At 36.1% G+C, this 23979-nt stretch overlaps 1 protein-coding gene across 1 annotated transcript in view; it reads left to right on the forward strand.

Moving 5' to 3' along the window:
* RYR2 (ryanodine receptor 2) overlaps nucleotides 1-23979 on the forward strand; it is a 634673-nt gene that overhangs the window by 510938 nt on the left and 99756 nt on the right. The window contains exons 71-78 of the mRNA XM_025401874.1: nucleotides 154-241; nucleotides 2791-2883; nucleotides 9813-9983; nucleotides 11069-11128; nucleotides 15112-15246; nucleotides 18203-18247; nucleotides 19017-19129; nucleotides 22205-22301. Of these exons, the coding sequence (XP_025257659.1) occupies nucleotides 154-241; nucleotides 2791-2883; nucleotides 9813-9983; nucleotides 11069-11128; nucleotides 15112-15246; nucleotides 18203-18247; nucleotides 19017-19129; nucleotides 22205-22301 (802 nt within the window). The remainder of the gene's footprint in view (nucleotides 1-153; nucleotides 242-2790; nucleotides 2884-9812; nucleotides 9984-11068; nucleotides 11129-15111; nucleotides 15247-18202; nucleotides 18248-19016; nucleotides 19130-22204; nucleotides 22302-23979) is intronic.

Raw genomic sequence — 23979 nt, forward strand, 5'->3', positions numbered from 1 at the left:
TTATGATGTTTAAATTTTTTTTTAATGTTACAGCTCTATGCTGAAACCACCATGAGCTCTGTGGTCAGTACATTTAACTTTAGGAGGGTGATTTTTTTTAAAATTAACTTTAAGGAGTAGCTGTGAAACCGCTTTATTTATTATGTGATCCAGGGCAAAGTGGCTGAAGGAGCCTAACCCGGAAGCAGAGGAGCTCTTCCGCATGGTGGCAGAAGTGTTTATCTACTGGTCGAAATCCCATGTGAGTGTGAAAATATTGACAGATCACGCCTACTGTTTGGTAGGCACCTGCCTACTTGCCTCCTAGGTTTCATGTAACAGTTGAGGAGAGAGGATAGGTTCCCCTGAGGAGCTTGAGGGAATATAAACCCTCTTTTGAGTTTTGCAATTTATCTTCTTAAAAAAATCACAGGAATTTTTAATTGCACTCCATAAACATATTTTCAATTTGCCCCTAAATTTTAGACTAATATTGACGTTACATTAAGATGTACTATTTTTACTATTTAGCTTTCCCTATCTCTTGGCATTCTGTTCTCTTAATATGCAGTACTCAGTTTGAGATGTGCTTAAATAGACTAGCGATTTCCAACAATAACACACACTCATATTACTTGTAAAGGTACTGCTTCCATAAATTTGTTTTATCTTCACACACTTTACATCTACAGGAATTTAGTTTGGCTCACATTTTAGAATCTGTTGGCTTTTAAAATAAAGCTTCTTTCTACTGACAATCCTGTTGATAGAATTTCTAAAGGACATATTTGGTGAATTTTCACTATTTTGTATAGTGCAAGTGGAACTATACATTTTTAAATCTGGAAAAGATTTTAATCATAAGAATTGTATAATATTCTATCATAAGAATTGTGTAGTATTCTATCATTTATTTTCAGTAACTAGCAGAATATAGGTAATTCAGCATTGATGATTATCCTGAATTATTTTAAAAGTTTAGAATTTTTATATCTATTATAATTCTATGTCACTCTGTAAATGGGAGACAGAAAATAAAAATAAAAATTTCAACCTCAGTTTTATCATCTGAGCTATCTTACCAGTTTACTTCATCAGACTGTAAAATATTATGTGTTCAAATCAAATTACTTTGAACACATTATTTTTAAATAAAGTATTCACATTTAATATTTGGGATAATAAATATTATTTATTGCCTATATCTGAGGAGTCTGTCAAACTTAATAGGAAACTTTATATAAAAACATACATAAAAACAATCACTCAGAAAGGATATATGAAATAATGATTTCTTAACATGCAAATTTGTATCTTCACAAGGATACAAATTTATTTATCCTGTGTAACTCACGTTTGGGGGATGCAATAGATCATCCAAGGTATTATGAAGGAAAATTCAAAATCCACTCTAAAAAGATAAATAGATTAGATATGTAGATAGACAGACAGACTGATAGATAGATAGATATGCATGCCCAGTGACAGGTGGGAACATTGCTTGACTTCAGGAGTTTGAGGCTACAGTGCCCTATCATTGCAAGCTGCATCCCAGCCTGGGTGACAGAGCCAGACCCTGTCCCTAAATACATACATGAATGAACGAATGAATAAATAAATTCCAGAAGAAATCAGTCCATTTTGAGTTGCCAAAGAACAAAGATGAATTTTTGCTTTTTGCCTCTTGTTTTTCCTGTTGGGTTACTTCACCTAGAATGCCTAATGGGAAAATAGGGGGATATCAGGAAAAAATTACTAAAAACTGCATATTTTTGCGGGGCGCAGTGGCTCGTGCCTGTAATGCCAGCACTTTGGGAGGCCGAGGCAAGCGGATCACGAGGTCAGGAAATTGAGACCATCCTGGTTAACACGGTGAAACCCCGTCTCTACTAAAAATACAAAAATTAGCCGGGCGTGGCAGCGTGCGCCTGTAATCGCAGCTGCTGGGGAGGCTAAGGCAGGAGAATGGTGTGAACCTGGGAGGCGGAGCTTGCGGTGAGCCGAGACTGCGCCACTGCACTCCAGCCTGGGCGACAGAGCAAGACTCTGTCTCAAAAAAAAAAAAAAAAAACTGTATATTTTTATTTGAAGAACTGCAAATCTTCAGCTTCCTCAATCATTAAAATGCTGAAGAAGTGTCTTTAGATTTAGGTACAAGATTAAAGTTTGGAACAAGAGTATTTATCATAATCAGTAGGTTTTCAGATGAACATCTAATAATACTTTCAAGAATAAGCAAAAATATCTGAATATGTACTTTTGAATCTCATGGGCATATATTAATATAAACATAAATTGGCTAATGTGTTATGTTTTTCCCCAAATATTTAAAGATAAATTGATTTTGCTAGTCTTTTTATGTTCCCAAATTAAAAGGGAATAAATAATGATATGGTATTTTAAAAAGAGGTAACAAATCTGACAGAATAGAAAGTTACATCATAGTTCTATGCGTCCTTGGAAAGTCTAGGTTAATTAATCTTAGGAATCAGTATATGCCTTTCACCAGCTAATCAGGGGTTTGAATATTCATGCTACTCCTTGGTAAATGTGTGTGATCTTGCAATTACATTTTCTGAACCTTAGTTTTCCCATCTTTGCAATGTGCATATTCATATCTAGTTCACAGAACTGTTGCTCCCAGCCAAGTACCCTCATTAGATACTCAAGAAATACTTGTATCCTTTTTTGATGTTTCTTATATATCAAATTAATACTTATCTCTGTAAAAGCTTGCAGGTTCTGTGTAACCTCTAATTACAAAGACTTCTTTAAGTGGTCTTAACTGAAATTTCCTTTGCAACTTCTCAGAATTTCAAAAGAGAAGAGCAGAACTTCGTTGTACAGAATGAAATCAACAATATGTCTTTCCTTATTACTGATACCAAGTCCAAGATGTCCAAGGTATGACTACAAACTGTTTCACTCTTCTAGAAAATATCCGAATGTGACTTTCATGAATTGATCTTTTTTTTTTTTTAGATTTTCGAAGATTTGTAACTGGAATCTGATAGATTTGGTAATGTTATAAATTGGTTAAAACACGCAAGCTGTTTTAAGGTTACTGGAATTTGTTTGAATCAGGTGTGGTTAAGACATGCAGACGGGAAATGACTGTCATGAAGGAAGTCATTTCTACTGACAGATCCCTGGAAACCGGAGGCATGCCATGCCAAGCAGGGCCGTTGGGGAGGGGTCAGGGTTGGTCAGGAGGCAGAGAAAGCAAGGAGAAGACGTGGGTGAGAGCTTGCCTCATGGTCTCCACTGGAAGGAATGGACAAGGCATGGCAAATGGGTTTCTGATTGGCTAATGTGAATAATTTTCAGGGGCTCCACATCAGAGAGGCTGTTCTTGGTTGCCTGGTACCTAGTCCCAGAGTGATTAGGGCAGGTGGATAGTAGCCCAGAGTATAAGAGCCCCATGGGGGAGGTGGGGGTCAGTGTGGGCTCTGGATTAGTTGATTTGTATACAAAAAGCAAGCTCCCCGGACCAAGGAACCCATTTCCTTCTCTAGGAATTGCCTAACCATGGGAGGGACTGCTGTCTCCCCAGGATTAGCAATTCTCCAAGATGTCAGAGCAACAGAATAAAGACATTCTTCACACACACGCACACACCACACCCCACTCACAAAATTATCAGTCAGTATAATGTGTGTTTAACACGTCAACACTATGTATCCATCAGGTGTGAATATTTGTGTGCTTGTGTGTACCAAATAAACAAACCTCAAAATAAATTCGCTGCATTATTTAAAAGCCACATGGATGAATTCCAGGTTCTCACACATGAAGTGGGAAGTATCTTTCTAGATTTTTGTTTTCTCTATTGTATTGGGGAGGGGAGGAGCTTCCATTTACAGCATGTTTAAAGGGCTTTGTATATGTAATTCCTGCTAAATGAGAAATAAATATATTACATGTGGTGATATTTGGCAGCCAAATGGCCAAAGATCCAAAAATGAGTGGTACTCAGGCAGAGGAAATTAGCCTCTACTGACTCAATACATTCTGGCAACAGAGTAGCTTGGGTACACCCACTCCACTGACCTCCAGAAGTCACCTCATCCTCAGGCCTGCTCTGTGATCTGTCACCAGGGAAATAGAATGGCATTGCTTGATAGGCCTAGTCTTGTTTAGAGTTTTGAATGCCATGTGTTTGACCTGACAGCACATGAACTAGAAGCTAATGCCAGGAGAAGTCTGTGTATTCCTGTACAGACATCCTTTTCCTTCTTTTCCATCAGTCGAGTCCAGTGATTCTCAAAGATGCTCTCAAAGCACTGCACATTGTAGAACGTAGAGTGAGACATCCATAAACATTGGCTAATAGTAACACAGTTTAGTCTTATTTGCAAGAAGAAAAAAGGGAAGTAATGGGTAAGAGCCTCTTAATTTTAACATTTCTGACCCACAAATTTTCTCAAACTAAAAAATTGAGTTTTTTTTTTTTTTTTTTAAATATATGACTTATAGTACTCTGAGACAAAACGTATAGAAAATGATAGTAATTCTCAGGGCTTTGGGAGGTTGAGGTGGGAGGACTGCTTGAGGCCAAGAGTTCGAGACCAGCCTGGGCAACATAGTAAGACCCTATGTCTACAAAATATGTTAAAAAATTAGCCAGGTGTGATGGCACACACCTGTAGTTCTAGCCACTTAAGGAGGCGGAGGTGTGATGATTGCTTGAGCCCAGGAGTTCAAGGCTGCAATGAGCTATGATCACATCATTGTATTCCAACTGGGGCCACAGAGTGAGACCATTTTTATAAAAAAAGAAAGAAAGAAAGAAAATAATAGTAATAAAGTTGAAATTTTTAGAAATTACTGATTATACTTAGCTTCTTTATTTTTAAAAGTTTAAAAAAATTATTTGTAATTTTATATCACGTAGGTATAATACACTTTTTTTTTCTTGAAATAATGTTTCTAGTTCAAACAATAGAGTCAACACATTCATGTTTTATATCGTTGTGCTCAAGAAATCATGATGTCCACATGTTTCAGTATGTGGACAGATCTGAGAGTAATTATGTCTGCCATAGAAGCACAGGAACTGCAGTTTTTCGGCATTATTGGGGGCTCTGCTGAACCTGGATGGCATGAAGGACCCAAGCCTAGTGCCGAGAGTGGTTAACAGGAGGATTGCCATAGGTGTTACCTATGAGGCGGAGTGGATGCAGAATTGTTTCCCCCATAATGCTGAGAAGGGAGAGATGCTGAGTGCTTCAGGGATTCTTGTAACAAGATCTCAAACCATCTGCCTGAGGCATCAAAGCAGCAGAGAGAGCCACCCTGCAGAGTTCTCAAGGAAAAAGGAACTCCTTTCAAACAGATTTAGACCAAATGCAAGTAGAAACAGGAACCAGAGGACAAGTGATTCCTATCAGTCTTCAGCCAGTCACTCAAGCAAGGGATAATCACTGTTTGTATGCAGTGCCAGTTCCAAAACTATTTTCTAAATAGAAAATAGATTGAAGCCAGCAGGCCAGTCTAGAATATGGTGATCCGGGAGAAGGGACCTCATTTTGACATAGAGCAAAAGGTACATAGCTCACAAGGCAGAGAGAGGCCAGTGCATAGAAAATTGGCCATAAGGAAAGAAAGTGACCACCTATGTGTGGCATGGAAACCCTCAGGGATATGTGTAATGGTGGTGATCACTGTGAAAAGTGGACCTTAGTTGACTTTTACTCAGTATGTCAGTTTGCATATGACAGAGCTATATGTATTATGATGCAAAAGTAACCCCGGTGTTTGCTATTACTTTCAATGGCAAACACTGTGATTACTTTTGCACCAACAGAATAGCATATGACTGCTTTCTCTACAGCGAAGCCTTTCTCTTTCTGCTTTCCCATGTGCCCTCTTAGCCCTTGGTTTCTCCTAGCAGGGCACGTGGCCCCTTGTTCTGCAGCCCATCTGTGACTTAGATATCTGTCCCTCAAGGGCAGGAAACATATGTCATTCACTTGGTAACTCTAAAGCTCAATGCAGTGCTTGATGCCTAGTAGCTACCTAATTAATATGGATGAAATAAAATTTGATTTTAAAGAATTTATAAATGTGGTCATTGGGCTTTTAAAAAATGTATCTTATTTTACTTTGCATTTACTGACTCACTGTTGCAGTGGTACGAAATCCACAGTGGCACCACATTATATGGCTAGCATTGCTGAAATTTGTAATAACATGTTTGAAATTTTCCTAACTTGTCTTATGAAACTTGGGGTTTTTGTAACTTATTTTAAAAAACATAGACCAGGCCAGGCACGGTGGCTCACGCCTGTAATCCCAGCACTTTGGGAGGCCGAGGCAGTCAGATCACCTGAGGTCAGGAGTTTGAGACCAGCGTGGCCAATGTGGTGAAACCCCATCTCTACTAGAAATATGAAAAATTAACCTGGCGTAGTGGCGGGCACCTGTAATCCCAGCCACTCAGGAGGTCGAGACAGGAGAATCGCTTGAACCCAGGAGGTGGAGGTTGCAGTGAGCCGAGATTGTGCCATTGCACTCTAGCCTGGACAACAAGAGTGAAACTCCGTCTCAAAAAAAAAAAAAAAAAAACCAGATAGATAAATAGATAGAGAGAGAGATAGATAGCATTGATAGATAGCATTTATTACAGGTTCTCTGTGTTTATTTGTGGGTGTGAGAAAAGGTGGGTTTTGCCTGTTGCATTACACAATTGTACTCTATTTTTTTCTTAAGATTTCATTTCCTGTCGAAATATAATCACAGGCCTTGGACATTTAAAGCTAGGCTCATTTTTATAATTACTATATCTAAAATACAAAAAGGTATCTTTTTGTGGGGTTTTTTTTTTTTTTTTTTGGTAGGCTATTTCATTGTAGGAATATTAGAACATTTTTTGTAAGTTCCCACAGAAAGGTCCTGTGAAACCGATTAAAACTGTGCTTCCCGTTCATAATGTGGTAAAGGAGAGAGCTTGGCTTTCAGAGGCAGATCAGCCTGGAGTGCTGACTCTGCCACTTCATAATCCCTTCACTCATCTTAAACCTCATTGTTGGTAGCAGCAAAATGTTTGCCATGTTGCTTACCTTGATGGAGGCTTGTAAACATCAGAATAATGTGTGTATTGTGCCTCGCAGATTGTAGGCATGCAACAAATTTTAACAGATATGAATTGTAGTAACAAATTGATAAAGTTAAAGTGCAACTGGATATCTAACAATCATATAGTTAATAAGTACTTAGAAAACGTATGAGACAAAGAAATTGATAAGATAGTCAAAGATGTCAGAGGTAAGTGAAGATTTGAATAGGTATTGAAAAATGAGTCTTTTCTAGATGGGTCATGAGGAGAGAGGGTGGTGGACCCTGCTACTATCCCATTTTATGCAGCCATAGCACTGCTTTTGCTCAAGTCTAATAGTATCTTTGAAAAAGAGTCTGTTTGATGTCTTTCTTATTTTCCTGGTCCACTATTAAATTTAAGGCTATTTTATGTGAAATCGTTACAATCATATTTGTATGTTTGTGGGTGTGTGAGAGAGATGAGGCAGAAGCAGAGGTTGATTGATTGATTGATTGATTGATTGATTTAAGAAAGGGCTCAGGTGGCCGGACGCGGTGGCTCACACCTGTTATCCCAGCACTTTGGGAGGCCAAGGCAGGTGGATCACGAGGTCAGGAGTTCAAGACCAGCCTGGCCAAGATGGTGAAACCCCATCTCTACTAAAAATACAAAAAAATTTAGCCAGGCATGGTGGTGGGCACCTGTAATCCCAGCTACTTGGGAGGCTGAGGCAGAGAATTGCTTAAACCCAGGAGGCGGACACTGCAGTCAGCCCAGATCGCACCACTGCACTCCAGCCTGGTAACAGAGCGAGACTCTGTCTCAAAAAAAAAAAAAAAAAGAAAAAAGAAAAAGCACTCAGGTGATTGATTTAAGAAAGGGCTCAGGTTATCCCACTTTCCTTCTTAAATATGCCCACATATGGGCCATGTTATTACATCTTCATAACTGATCCAAATGCTCAGATTGAAAATGAAAAAGTGTGCAAATTCATTAGCTTTGGCGGCTCTGTTTAAATTATCAAGCTGCTCCTATGAGCAAGGCACAGTGCTTGGCTTTGAATACAGAGAAAGGACAAAACAGGTTTGGCAGCTGCCCCAAAGGAGCTACATAGTTTGGCGAGGAAATAGGCACTAAACAAATGAACAAAAAATACCCAATATGTGTGTACAGAAGGGTATTTTATTGCTTATAGATTTAATTTCCTCATATTAACAGTGATATCACCCATAAATATTCAAATATTTACTACTCTTTCCAGTTCTAGATTTCTTCTCGGGTGGAAAGCAAAATTATTGTTTGTGTATAAGTAGGAATTCATTTGCCTAGTATTACTCAAAATTGAGTAATTTGTAGATGCGTTTAGTGTTGATTATTTTTATTATAAGCTCACAAATATTTATAAATATTAAACCAGATATAAGCTCCGTCTGCCTCTACGACCATAAAACCAAAAGAACTTTCCAGGTTAAAATCAATGAAAACTCTAAGACCAACAAATTTAGACTAGGAAAACTCCAAACCAATACAATTTAGACTACACTGGGGATGTTGCTTTGCTGAAACTAAATTACTAGTATTGGATAGAAGTATGATTGTATAATTTGTATCAATTTGCTTAATTTTTCAGATAGTGGTTCTTCATTTGGGTAATTATTTTTATCATTTTAGTTATGTTGTCGTTTGAACAAAGAGCCCATTTTAAATGACTGATCCATTTTTTTAATGAATTAATCAACTTAACAGTACAAATTATTCATCATGTTTTTCCTAATAAACTTAGAATAATCTCTTACAAGTTGGTACATATAAAAATGGGATTCATACAATAAGCACATCTTTTTGGAACAGAAGTGTGATTCTTACTGCTATGGTTCAGAAAATTATAGGTTTTAACATATCAATATATAGTATAATTATTACACAATAAATTTGATAACGTAATACATTTTTCTTTATCATTTCATTATCATGGAACTATGTTGCAAGTTTGAATTCCTGCTACCAAATATTTGACATGCACAAATAAGTGGATGTGGCACAATTATTTTCATTTTGACATTAGAACATGCCCTCTTGATAGAATACTCATTATCCAGTGAAAGTTAGACTCTGTCATTTAAGGTGACCCTGTGTTGCTAGCATAAGCCTCAAAAACATCATGAGAGAGCCCTTGAGTAACATGGCAGTATTCAATTGTAAACTGGTTATCCAGATAGTCCTGAGTATTTATGAAACTCCGATGAGTATATTACTTCTATTTCTATTAGACAGTGACTGAGGCTCTAAGAAGACAAGTTTGCAGACTGTATAAAAGAAAAATGCATTTTGTAATTGTTCTAGATATATTAGATCTCACACACACACACACACATATACACACCATATACATGTATACATATTTCAAAGCAAGCATTTGTCAAAGGAAAAATAAGCCCTTTATTCTTATATTCCTTTCTTAAGCATTGAAAATTAGAAAGCACACAACATCTGAAATTACTATAGCATTTTTATACATTTATCTGCTTCCCTAAAATTACAATTTTCATTTTTCTTCTAAAAATTACATGGGAATGCATATCAGTGAATTGTAATAGGAATCTGAGGGCAGGACTTAAAATTAGCAAAAGGTGCTAAGATGGGAAGAGAAAAATTATTTTCAAGACAGGAAGATTTTCAAAACTAGGGAGCAGCAGAAAATGAGGAAGACGAAGTGACAAGTTAGAGAAGAGTCGTAGTGGTTCTACATGTGAGAGAAGCAGGTTCAGATCCCAGCACTTCTCTTGTTCCACAGGCAGCTGTTTCTGATCAGGAAAGGAAGAAAATGAAGCGCAAAGGAGATCGGTATTCCATGCAGACCTCTCTGATTGTAGCAGCTCTGAAGCGCTTACTGCCCATTGGGTTGAACATCTGTGCCCCAGGGGACCAGGAGCTCATTGCTCTAGCCAAAAATCGATTTAGCCTGGTAAGTCTCCTTTTCATCCCAGCAGTAATGATCGTCTGACCTCCAGACTCCCAGTGTTTGATTCCTTTGTCTCACTGCCCTGTGTCAATATTTCGTTTGCATGACATGTTTTATTAAGCAGGTTTTCTAGACAGGTCCCAAGACTCAAACATAAAGGCTGCTTCTTTTTTTTTTTTTTTTTTTTTTTTTGAGGCTGTTTTTATTTCTAAGTTATGTTAATCACCTCTGGGGCACATTCAAGAACCAAACAGAAAAGATACAAACCAATCTCCGCTAGTGAAAAAAATGGATTTCATATAAACTTCTATAGAAAGTTTGTGATGAGAAGTATATTCAAATTTATGAAGGGTGATTTTTCAATGTTAGAAGCGTAATATATTGTGCCAACTGTGGGTAGATAAGGTGTTGACTTTTAAATCAGCTGCTGTTCTCCTCTGCAGGATTTAAGTTCTCAAGATTTTACAATGTCCTCTAAGTTTCTGTTCTTCATAGCTATGCAAATGAGGATGCAGTATTTTGCACACTGGAATTTCTATTTTATATTTATGTAAATTGGAGGACATAGTCTGCATTCCACATTGAATCACTGAAGCTCGTCACTGTACATGCAGCATTTGATATTCTAAAATGAGTGAATTGAGGGGAAGCTGTGGGAGTGGGCTGCATCACGCAGCTCTATTGGCAGTTCTCTAGAGTTTCATTCTCAGTTGCATTTCCCTTGCTATTACTAGGTCATGGAGGATGTTATTAAGGGCTAAACTGACTTTGTGGAGATTTGGAAGAATACTGGAGATATACTTCTATTTCAGTCCAAGAAAACCCCCTTCTTGTTATGAATTGGAAACTTGATTCCATTGAATTTTAATGTCCTTACTGTGGAGGTAAAGCAGGTCATTACCTTGCTTCTGGCTACAGCAGTCTCAAGAAATTATTTCAATAATTACATGCCAAATTTGTGGCATGTAATTTTATAAAGGTGTTTCTTAGACATATATTATTTCAAAAAAGGTTTGGATTGTTTCTATTGACTTGTGACAGTTGATGCAATATAAGACTCCTTTTAGGTAACATATATTTCTTGACAGAAAGATACTGAGGATGAAGTACGAGATATAATCCGCAGCAATATTCATTTACAAGGCAAGGTAAGCCAAGTTTTATTCTTAAGCCACATTTACTATTTATACATTAGTTAATCTCTCTTTAAAATAGTACTACAAATAATGTTACTTTAAACATTAAGGTAATGGACGTATTTTAATTAGTCATTATCCTACTTGCAAAGCCTTTTCTATTAAAAATTCTAAAGATAATAAATGATATATTTTTAAAGAAAATTACCAGAGATGGTCAAATTTTGGAAAAAATATATATCACCAGTTGAAATACAGATAGGATGTATTCTTTTGATAGATGGGTTTTAGGGTCTTTTGGACACAGAGACAGGTGTCTATAAGAAAATGTTGGCTAGGCACAGAGGCTCACACCTGTAATCCCAACACTTTGGGAGGCCGAGGCAGGTGGATCACTTGATCCCAAGTGTTTAAAATCAGCCTGGATAACATGGCAAAACCCCATCTCTACAAAAAATACAAAAATTAGCTGGGTGGTTACACACACCTGTAGTCCCAGCTACTTGAGAAGCTGAGGTGGGAGGATAGCTTGAGCCTGGGAGGCGAAGGTTGCAGTGAGCCAAGATCATGCCACTGCACTCCAGCCTAGGCAACAAAGGGAAACCCTGTCTCAAAAAACAAAAAATGTACATGAAGTGATCAGTAATTAAATATATATATATATTAAGAGTCATTAGTCTATAGGTGAATCAGGCCATTCTTGCATTGCTATATAGAAATATGAGACTGGGTAATTTATGAAGAGAAGAGGTTTAATTGAGTCACGGTTCTGCAGGCTGTACAGAAAGTGGAACATGGGCATCTGCCTTTGGGGAGGCTCCAGGAAGCTTACAATCATGGCAGATGGTGAAAGAGAGGCAGATCTCACCTGGCAGGAGGAGGAACAAGAGCAGTGAGGAGGGAGGTGACACACACTTAACCAGATCTCACGGTCTCAAGGACAGCACCGAGGGGATGCTGCTAAGCCACTCATGAAAAATTTGCCCCATGATCCACTCGGCGCCCACCAGGTCCCATCTCCAATACTGAGGATTGCATTTCAACATAAGATTTGGGCAGGAACACAGATCCAAACTATATCAAAAGGCTATATCGAGATTTGCAGCAATAGGAATAAATGAGCTTACCTAAGGAGAAGAGAAGAGTGTACATTTAGAATAAAAACATGGATGGAAATCTATATAACACCTACTTTTTAATGGTGGGTGAAAGAATTGTTACAAGTAGTTTCGGCAATCCAGTGACCATTTACTATTATTTGGAAATTCTTGTATATCAGTGAATAAATTATTCATTTATTTATAAAACCTGTGATGCAGTTTTAAAAGTCAAGCTGGTATTCTGACTCAGCCTGTTGTCTTCTATTCTGGTGTCCCTTCTCAGGATTTTTTTAAATTATGAAAATATGCGAATGTCAAAAAGTAGCAACAACAATATAATATATGCCTTTCTGGGTATTAAAATGTCTCTTTTCAAAGATCCAAATCAAATTCTTTTTAAATTAGCATTTTAAAGAATAATATAAAGGTGAGACATGCCTTTACCATATTCACAATGCACAAGTATTTATTTAGAGCAAATTTCATGTGAAATTTGATGTGTACTCAGTTGTTTACTAACAATTCTTTTAGAGTGAGATTAATTACTATTAGAGTATGATCTCTTTTCAGATAGCCAGAATAATTTGAACATTTTTTTAAAAGCTTATAAAGCCTCTATTGGAACTTTAGAAGAAGAGTTTACACTACAAACATTTTTCCTCTTTAGGGAGAGACATTAAATGTTTTTACGTACATGGGTATTTGAGAGGATCAAGTACCCCAAGAAAGGGTGCTAGAGATCCCCAGGGGACCCTGGACCACACTTGGAGCACCATTATCTAGTTCAACAGTTACTGAGTTAGGGACAGAGAGTGCTCAGTACCTCTTAAGAGGAGTCTGGCCCAATCTCAAGAAATGATCAAATAAGGGGGTTTATGATTATAAGCAGAAAAAGGTTTGTCCATTATATTCTAAAGGTCACTTGTAAGAATACTTTGCACAGTTTAGATGACATGTTAGGGAGAGAGGAAGAAAGAAGAGAGCAAAAAAGGAAACATTGATCGTCAGTATTTCACCTCCAAATGAATAAGGCCTGAAAATAAAGAGGTAATGAATAAATATTCGTCTTGTCATTTTATTCTACACTCTCTTACACTAGGAGTTAGGCAGGCATATTGAGATACACAGATTTTCAAAAAATGAATTTTTTTATTCCTAACTTCTTGAATACATTGTCTTGAAATTACAGGGCTATTCATCCTGAGGCCAGAGGAGTAATTTTATGTTAGAATAAAGATTCTACCTTATTCATTATGTTTATGTATTAAATAGAACTAGGAGTACAGATTAAAACCTGTAAGTATCAAACATAGTCCTCAGACTTAAAAAGTATACGGATGAAAACATTTTATTTTATCAAAGGATAAGTAGTCTTTACAAGTCATTTATATACAAAGCTCTATCTGTCTGTGTTTGCCTGTAGATGAAAGTTATTTTTGACATTTTGAACTATGCACTCTCAGTCTGGGAGTTGTGAAGTTTTAGATGTTTTCTATTTCTGCTTCAAAACATTCAGTCTCCCATAATGGAGATTCTAAAGTGGAAGAAAAGACACGGGGATTGCTTTGTCCGTTTTTGTTTGTTTGTTTGTTTTTTGTTTTTTGAGATGGAGTCTCACTCTGTCAGCCAGGCTGGAGGGCAGTGGCGCAATCTTGGTTCACTGCAACCTCTACCTTCCTGGGTTCAAGCGATTCTCCTGCCTCAGCCTCCCGAGTAGCTGTGATTACAGGCGTGCACCACCATGCCCAGCTAACATTTTGTATTTTTAATCGAGAAGGGGTTTCACCATGTTGGCCAGGCTGGTCTCAAACTCCTGACCTCAAGTAATCCACCCACCTTGGCCTCCCAAAGTGCTGGGATTACAGGTGTGAGCCACTGTGCCTGGCTGCTTTGTCCATTTTTAATAACATACTTATTGTATATTATTTCTTTGAACTGATATGTTCTATCCCTGTGAAGTTGCTTGCTTTTGTCAATTTCTATGACTTATAATAATGTTTCTAAAAAACATGAAGATTTCATATACATTTTTCACCGAGGAAATTTGATGGTATTGAAAAGTGAAATGTGTAGACTCCTTTATGATGAGTATGATTTTAACAACCTCTATTGATTAATATAATTTAATATCTTTGTCTCAGCAAAATTAAATTCTGTTGTAGAGTCCAAATATTTATAGGTAAATGCTATCCTATATGCTTGCTGATAAAAGTAAACATAGAAATCTTTCTACAATTAGACTGTGAATGGGGAGGAGAAAGAGCGAGGGTAGCCTTACCCATTTTGTTCTCCAATTTCCCACTCATCCTTAAGCCCTAGTTACAACGTCTTGTGTTAAGGGAAATCTCCCCAACCACCAAAGAGTAGGATAAATCTAATGGTACTTTATATTTCATTTTAGTAGCCCTTATCACAATTATAAATATTTGTTTAATGTCTATCTTCTCTAATAGATGATAAATTTCATGATGACCAGGACTTTATCTGTCTTTCTCTCTTAGTATTTTTGATTTTTAATAATTGTACATAGTTAAGGTGTCCAACAGGATGTTTCAATATACATAAACATAGTGACATGATTGGTGTAGTCAGACAAATTAGCATATCTATCTCCTCGCAGAGTTACCTTTTGTGTGTATGTGCTAAGAGCTCCTGGAATCTACTCTCAGCAGATTTCCAGTATGAATTGCAATGTTATTAACTGTAATCACCATGCTGTACATTAGATCTCCAGACCTGTTCATCCTACGTAACTGCTGCTGCGCGTCACGTTTTAACTAGTAAACACTGTAAAGCCCAATAAATAATGGTGGGTGGACTCTTCCCATCTTGAGATTGTAACCTTGTCTTTTAGATTCCCATCTTCCCATTGTAACCTTTTCCTTTTTCCTGCAGTTGGAGGATCCTGCTATTAGATGGCAAATGGCTCTTTACAAAGACTTACCAAACAGGACTGATGATACCTCAGATCCAGAGAAGACGGTAGAAAGAGTATTGGATATAGCAAATGTGCTTTTTCATCTTGAACAGGTCAGGCTTTGTGTCAATTCAGTCATATTTGCCTTAGCCACATACAAATATTTTAAAAAGAGAATGTGTGTTGATTTGTTAACTATGACCCAAAAAACATATATGTTCAGCATATTCGTTCTAAAGAATAAGAGTCAGGTGTGTTTAGCATTTCATGAAGACAATTTCTAAGCTTATAATTCTTGTAGCAATATATAGATTATATATTTTGGGAGATCCTGGCCTTTGTTTTATTGCCTTTTTTCAAATATTTCTAAAAATATTAGGATTATATATTTAAAGTATTCTAACCAAAAAATTCAGGAGTTACATCTGATTTCAAATACTTTATGCGTACTTCATTTTTTATTATTGCTCATAAAAACATGTATGAGATATTATCTTTTATTGGTTTAATATTTGAAATATTTTCTTTTTTGTCACTTGTTTAACCTTGCCTTTTATTAGGTATATTTTTGAGCTAATTTTCTCTGAAATCAGGAACAAATTACACTTAGAGAAGAACAATGCATTGACAGATATTAAAATCATGTAAGAAAAGTGTTTTTATAAATTTTTTCAGTTGTGTCCTACTTTACAAAGCTGAGTTTGATATTCTTATTCATTACCTTTGCACAAGAACGTGTAAAACAAGAATACTTGAAACATTATCAATCAGAGGGTCATATTTTTATAGAAGGGATCGCCTGGCTTAGGTAAAATATCTGCAACACAGAGATATATTATCTATTTCTCATCAAGTCCATTCAGCAAAATAATCACATAGTGAAGAAGCTCATTGTAGTCTGACCATTGATCTGTCAGGGCTCTTATGACAGATCATACTGTTGATGACTTGGTTATTTTATACCAAATATGAAATAATAATAAGAGGTTGTATGCCATCTCAGGAACTTTGCCACCTAAATATATGTGTGTGTGTGTGTGTGTGTGTGTGTGTGTGTGTGTGTGTGTATGATTTTGTATTGCCTTTAGCCATATTTGGACATATTATCATAGCAGTAATAAACATTTTGCTTGTATTCCTATTTTATATTATCTGAACCCTCACCCTTGCCCTGGACAGTTTAATAATGCAAAGATATCGTCTAATATAGTATCCTTTAATTTCCTTCTTGCTTACTCAGATACCCTCCCCCAAACGTTAATAATTTCTCTATTGCCATGCAATTTATCACTACACTTGATGAGATTAAAGTCACTAGGATACCCTTAGGCCTTATGGCTATTAACATATATTTACAGTATCTAATGCCTTGGAACTAATACTTTCCCCAGAATAACTTACATAATATTTTCATGAAATATTAAACACAAATTATCATCAATCAGCAGATGACAAGACTTGTAATGAAATTTTAAGGGATTTATATACAGTCATGGAGTTATATCTCCAGAATTATATATATATATTTAAGATTATTAAAGGTTAATTAAACGGCTACGAGAGGACCGCGTTACTCTACCATCAGTTTTTAATTCTTCCTAGTGTTTATACATATATGTAGATTTGCTTGAATAAATTCTAGATACATTAAATGAAGCTTATTGAAATCTGATTCTATTTTATTATATTCCCATATATTCATAAATATATCCAATCATGATGAATGATGGCACTTCTCAAATGAGATTCACTTTTCTAAGTATCCATTTATGCCTTGGATGTTTATGGAGTGCCCTGTCCTAGGGCAGCCTTAGCCCCACCAGATCTGGAGGACTGAGTGCTGTAACAGAGGAAACAGACACGTAAGCAGATAAATATGCGATGATACGGAGGTGTTAGGATATAAAATGTGCTGAAGAAAGCATAGAAGCAACTCAAACTTAATGTAGATATGAACTAGGTAATCCCTGTATAAATCTTATGGTAGGAATTATCTAGAAAAAGATGGGAGGATCAGAGTTTATCAAACTGTTAAGAATATGGCAAGATTGGTTTATCATGAGAGGAGGGTTTTGAGTAAAAAGAAATTGTCGATTATCAAAAATAAAAAGCAGTGGGAGATATCCGTGTGTTTAATTTATGCCTTTACTATCCCCATGCTAATGATAACATGTAACTGAGTCACAGAGGAGCGTGTAAAGAATATTTTAACTTGCAAAACCCAGTGTAAAAACAGTAGGTGGACAGGAAACACTTGTTGATTTAATTTATCTCAAGTATCAGCGGCCTGTTTTAGATGTATATTTTGTGTTGTATATCTGGTAATGTTTCTTATGAGAGTAGGTTTTCTCCACTGAATTTTCTAATAATCAAATTCTAGCCAAGCTAACACATCAGCACATCAAGACATTCAGACAGAGTTACAAGATACATCTTGGTGTTCACCTTTGGATCACGTATCTTACAGATAACTATTATAATTGATTTAGAGGAAAGCACACTGTTTTTGGTATTTCCTGAAATACTTGAATAGGCAGGTAATAAATGCCTGCCAAATGATAAGCTTCCTGGTGGCAGGAACCCTTTCTGTTGTGATGTTTACTGTATCATAAATGCCTTAGGAACTTAATATATGTTTGTTGACTGTCACCCATGCCGACCATAATGCTGTAATTCCTGCAAAAAGTCATCATCTACAGACTGGGATCTCAAAGTGGAAATTTAAATTGAAATATGTTGGGTCTCATTGAAAACTATTGCCCTTGATTGCTTTTACTTTGATGTTAAGGCATAACATTGGTTTATTTCACTTGACACAAGCATCAAGAAGATAATTGAAGTGGATAATTGTCAAAACGTGTTTATTGATCCTAGAGAGGGAAGAGCATCACAGAAATAAGTGCTTTTCCATTAAACATGTTGCTTTGTTAAAATTTCTAAACCATTGCAGCCCAAACATTTTAAATGTTTACTTCAGACATTATTACAATCATTTTTGACTCTTTACTGCAAAGAATAATAAATGTAGTTTTACTTTTTTAGCTAACATAACATTTTTATTTCTTTCAGAAGTCTAAACGTGTGGGTCGGAGACATTACTGTCTGGGAAGTACTGTGCTCAATGGCCTAGAGATTACTAATTAATTTAGGTTTATATGTTGGGATTTTTTCTTTCTAATACAATTAATCTCTTTCTTCTCTTGGAGTTCCAAACACTATTAGTTATATAAATAACTTGCTTGCATCATTTATTGCAACTTTTGAATTTATATTTGTCCCTCTCTAACAAAATATTTACATATTTTAACATTTTTACCAAATTTACTCACTCCTAATACTGTGTGCACAAAGCATTGTCTTCTTCTCTTTATCCTGTTATATTAAAGAATAGTAGAATTTTTATTAACTGTCTCTATTTGTGTTTATTACTTTAGCTCTTAATAAAATTACAGTTACAATGGATACATAAATAAGAATGAGGTAATATTTTCTGTAGGCAGAAAATATGTATTAGAATCATAAAGAACCAAAGAAAATTTTGAGAAGGAGATAAAATGATTTTACCTGGAATGATTTTCTATTTCTTTGATTTTAGAGATGACATAGCTTGGAAGTACACAGTATTGGGAAAATGTGATATTCTTACTAAGGGAATTATATAGCATTTGCAATTATCTAAACTTTATCTCTGGGTAACTTTTAGGATATGGACTTCTCCATGATAATCTTAAGGTACTTTTGGAATTGGAATTCCAAATATAGGTTACTTAAGAGGGGCAACTGTTTAATACTATATTTTTGAAGATAGTTTGGGGTATAAATAGTTATTTATTTTTGAAGGTAGTTTGGGGTGTAAATATTTATTTGTGTCATTCTACCTCAGGTGGAACATCCTCAGAGATCTAAAAAGGCTGTATGGCATAAACTACTCTCTAAGCAGAGGAAAAGGGCTGTTGTCGCCTGCTTCCGGATGGCCCCCTTATATAATCTGCCAAGGTCAGAATTATTTTATTTTTTATAATAGATCAATGTTATTTTTTCCTAATAAGTGACAGGTGTTTAGAATCTACCTTAATAGGGGTACAATAGTCCAAGAGAAGGATGGAAAAGCTTTATTGATTCTTCTACGTAAAACTTGACTAATTTTGTTGGATATTTTCAGAGAACTGTGGTCTATAATGTAATTACTAAATGATGCATACTGAGGAATATCTGCTCACATATGTGAGGCAAGAGAGAGTCATTAGGAGATCATTCTTTGACCTGGATTTGAATCAGACCATGATTTCAATCATTCTTTGGCATCAGACTTGTCTTGGTTTGAATTCTGACCTCCCAACTTCCCTGCCCCATGACATTGGTCAAGTTACTGACTGACTTTCTTTACAATTTTCTCATCTGTATCATAATGGGATCAGCCTCATAGAGTTGTTCAGATTATTTAATGGGTTGATGTATACAGAGTGCTTAGAAGTGAGATAATAAGTTCATGTCATGATAAATGTTAGTCATTATTATTATTTTTGTAATTATTAGCATTTGGGGAAAAGAAGTGACCTACTGGGAATAACGTAAAAAGATTTGACAGGCCCGTCAACCTTCTCTTAGACATAGAGCAGACATACTTAATAGAGAAGTAGTCTGGTACATTCAAGTCTGACTGAGGTGGTCCAGGGTACCATTTCAGCCACCTTATAGTTTTCCTGAGAAACTATGCTCTTTCCCACTCTGAACTTTATACAAATTGCATCATTTCTATGTCTCGTAAACAGGACTCAGCTCAGCTACATCTCTTTTGTGGAACATCTCTGACCAAGCCATGCCCTTCTACTCCTTGCACATCATACCACTTTCCTACAGTATTAAGGCTACCTGTCTCTTTGATTCAGACTTTGAGATTCCGTACTAGTTTTGTTCCATTTTCTTAGCACCTAGAACAGTGACTTGTACATTGACATTCAGTAAGAGTTTGAGTGAATGTGTAAGGCAAAGAAAAAAAAAGAAACAGAAGCAAAGCAAACAGATGAAACATCATACTTTCCCCTTTTGCTGAGACAGTTGTATTTCTTGCTATCATGTCACACTCACTGGGTCTAAAATGTATTAGCATCCTCCTCAAATGTGCTACTTCTCAATTCTCTGACTCAATTATGCTGTCACCTTTTGATCAATAGAATATTAACCTTGATATCTAGAACCAGAAATACCATTTGACCCAGCAATCCTATTACTGGGTATATACCCAAAGGATTATAAATCATTCTACTATAAAGACACATGCACATGTATGTTAATTGCAGCACTGTTCACAATAGTAAAGACTTGGAACCAACCCAAATGCCCATCAATGATAGACTGGATAAAGAAAATGTGGCACATATACACCATGGAATACTATGCAGCCATAAAAAAAGAATGAGTTCTTGTCCCTTGCAGGGACATGGTTAAAGCTGGAAACCATCATTCTCAGCAAACTAACACAGGAATAGAAAATAAAATACCACATGTTGTCACTCATAAGTGGGAGTTGAACAGTGAGAACACATGGATACAGGGAGGGGAACATCACACACTGGGGCCTGTCGGGGGGTGGGGGGCAATGGGAGGGAGAGTATTAAGACAAATACCTAATGCATGTGGGGCTTAAAACCTAGAAGATGGGTTTGATAGGTGCAGCCAAACCACCATGGCACATGTATACCTTTGTAACAAACCTGCACGTTCTATACATGTATCCCAGAACTTAATGAAAGAAAAAAAAAAGAATATTAACTTTGAATTCACATTATCATTTCTTTTTAGTTACTCCTATACTGTCGTTGCCCGGATTTAATCAGTTTCCCTTTGAACTACTTCACATTCCCATCCTTCCCTCCATCACCACCTCTTCAAGTCACTTGTTCCTTGACTCATATCAAGTTGATGGCAGTGGTTTCTGAGTTAGTTTCTGTGATGTCATAGAGTTCTTCAGTCTTCTCCAAAATGTCATTTTCAAAACGGTATCGTTTATTCCAATGGTTCCCCAACCTGGTGCTTTTAAGAAATACACGTAAACTCATTTAAAAAGTATTCAGGCCTCAACTTATTAATTAGAATTTCAATGAGAGCCCAGCATGTGCTACTTAAAAGCTACACAGGTGACTCTAATAAACCAAAAAGGCTGAGTCCATGCTTTGGCATGCCTCTCTCATGTACAAGAATGTCTGATGATTTCTAGCAGTTCTGGCTGCATTGGCAGTTGCCCTCTCTGGTTTTCAAGGCCCTTCACAAACCTATCTAACCGTTAGGTCTCATGAGCCCTTAACCCAGTTTGCTATCATAAAGCTCAGCTTTCTCCTCTCCTGCAATGGCACCATCTCTCGTTCTCTCACATCTGTTGTTGTTTTATGATGCTCCCTTCATGACATTCTTTTATTCTTTCTTGCATTGACATCTTATCCACATCGCTTACTACATCATGAATTTCACTGATTCTTCTCATCTTCACTGGTCTTTTTTCATAGGCGGCCATTTGTGATCAGTAGTGCAGGGTTTAATCTTTGAATATGTACTCTCATAAAGTTCACTCAATAGCTTTTGTTTTGGAATCCTCAGGGCCATCCATTTGTTTTTAATGTTTGCTTAAACAGAGACTAACTTCTCTATTGACACTGATTACATTGCTTATTGAGAGACATGTTATATAATAAGTCATCATTTAATGAACATCTAACCGATGTGATTTACATCATTTATCTCATTTTAAGGCTGACAAAACTGAAATGTGGTTGGAGTTATCCTACTTTTATAAAGGAATAAACTGAAATTTGGGAAAGTTGAATCACTTGACCAACGTTACAGAGCTTGGAAATGACTGAGCCAGGATTTAAATGCGAGTCACCGTGTGCTCTGAGACACCTTGCTCTGTTTGCTGCAAGAAGCATTGTCTTTCAGGAGGAAAATCAAGAATAGGGAATTTATTTTTATTTTACAATTTTAGTGCACAGATAATCTAGTAGTAAAGCACTACTTGATACAATTTCAACTTATTTTCTAAACTCCCCTTTTTCTGAAATTGTGCTTACCTTTTAGGCATCGGGCTGTCAATCTCTTTCTTCAGGGATATGAAAAGTCTTGGATTGAAACAGAAGAACATTACTTTGAAGATAAACTGATAGAAGATTTAGCAGTATGTTTTTAAAGGGGTTCTGAGAGGAAAGAGGGTCTGGGCTTGGTGCAGCAATGTTGGTGTGAGCAGTCATTATATAACATTGAAGGAAAAAAATATCATGACAGTATATGGGCATTAGGAAACTTGTAAATCTTAATTGTTGCTGCATTCAATGCTTATGGGAAAATGTGCTCTTGTCATTTCCAAGAGATCTCATCAACATCAAGGGGTTGAGAATTTAAAATGAATAATATAAGTGTATTATTAATTAAACCTGATTTACTCATTCTTTTAAATTCCTTCTCAAAGCACCTATAAACACCTGAGAACCAGGATAAACTATAAAAGACTGAACTGTAAAGAAGTTGTCCACCAAAATTAAGTAGAAGGTGAACAAAAAGTTGCTGGTTTTTAAAAATCAACAGGGCAGAGAATGATAGACTGAACACAGGAGAGGTGGAAGGCATGGTAAATGTGGAACATGAGAAATAGAATTTTCACCCGACCGTGCTGATAAAGAGCTTGTGTACTGAGAGTTCAGCACAGAACAGCAGTCAGTATCATCTGTTCTAAGTGATGGACCCATTTAAATATCTGACAAAAGCCATCTTCTCAAGAAAATTTACAAGCCATCTCAAAACTTGGCAGACTAGTCAGAGGCTTCATGATTCTCAAGAGTAAAGACATCTTGTCCAAAAGCTATTTTTTAACTTACAGATTATTAGGGAATAGAATGGATAAACTAATCTAATTCTTAAAAGCCTAATCTTGATTGTCCCTATATTTTAAAATGAGTTTTATCTGTCTTTAGAGTAAAAAATATGTAGACTATTGGATATCTTGTGGAAATCTGCCCCATATCCACATTAAGGCTTAATTACAGGAAAGCACACCATTCATGTAGAGAGAAAATCAGTGTCTATGGGTAAGTCAGTGGAGATATAAAACTCAACAAAAAGTTGGATGTAATTGAATTCTACTGCCAATAAAAATGCTTAATAATTTTCCTCACTATTAAAGTTCTATCTGACAGTAAAATTTTTCTTTAAGTTTTAAAAGTAACTTTTGAAAATAAGGAAAAAAGTATAAGTGGTTCAAGCATTAACTCATTTAGTATTATTTACCTATCATGCTGTGTGTAAGCAAAGAAAATGTTTCACTTTATAAGCAATTTGCACTGCTATGGGAACTAAATTTTCACACTTGGGGTGACTCTTAGGATTTTATTGCAAATATTTGTAAATCGAGCCCTCCCTAAAGCTGAAATCCATGTAGCAAATACACTTTGAGTTATGAAAATGCTTATAAGAATAGAATTTAGTATTTTTAAATGCTATAAGTTATCCTTGCTCATATTATTTTTTGGTCAAATTATTAAATATCTCTGTTTCGAGCTGTATAATTTTGCAATGATACTGTAACAGATATCTAGCATATTATATTACATTTATATATGTTTAGTATATATATTACATATTTACATTTACCTGCAACACATATACATACATGCTTTTATATACACATACACACATATATACATATATAGCGTGTATAATGCATATAAAATACACACACATGCTCACACACAAACACACACACACCCCCACAACAGGGAAGGAGGAGTGTTTGCATTCCTTTTGTTCTTCATTCCTGGCCTTCACATTGCTTTTGGATTTGAGTGAACAGTTTTTTTTAA

This window comes from Theropithecus gelada, chromosome 1 (genome assembly GCF_003255815.1).
Source record: "Theropithecus gelada isolate Dixy chromosome 1, Tgel_1.0, whole genome shotgun sequence".
NCBI lineage: Eukaryota > Metazoa > Chordata > Mammalia > Primates > Cercopithecidae > Theropithecus > Theropithecus gelada.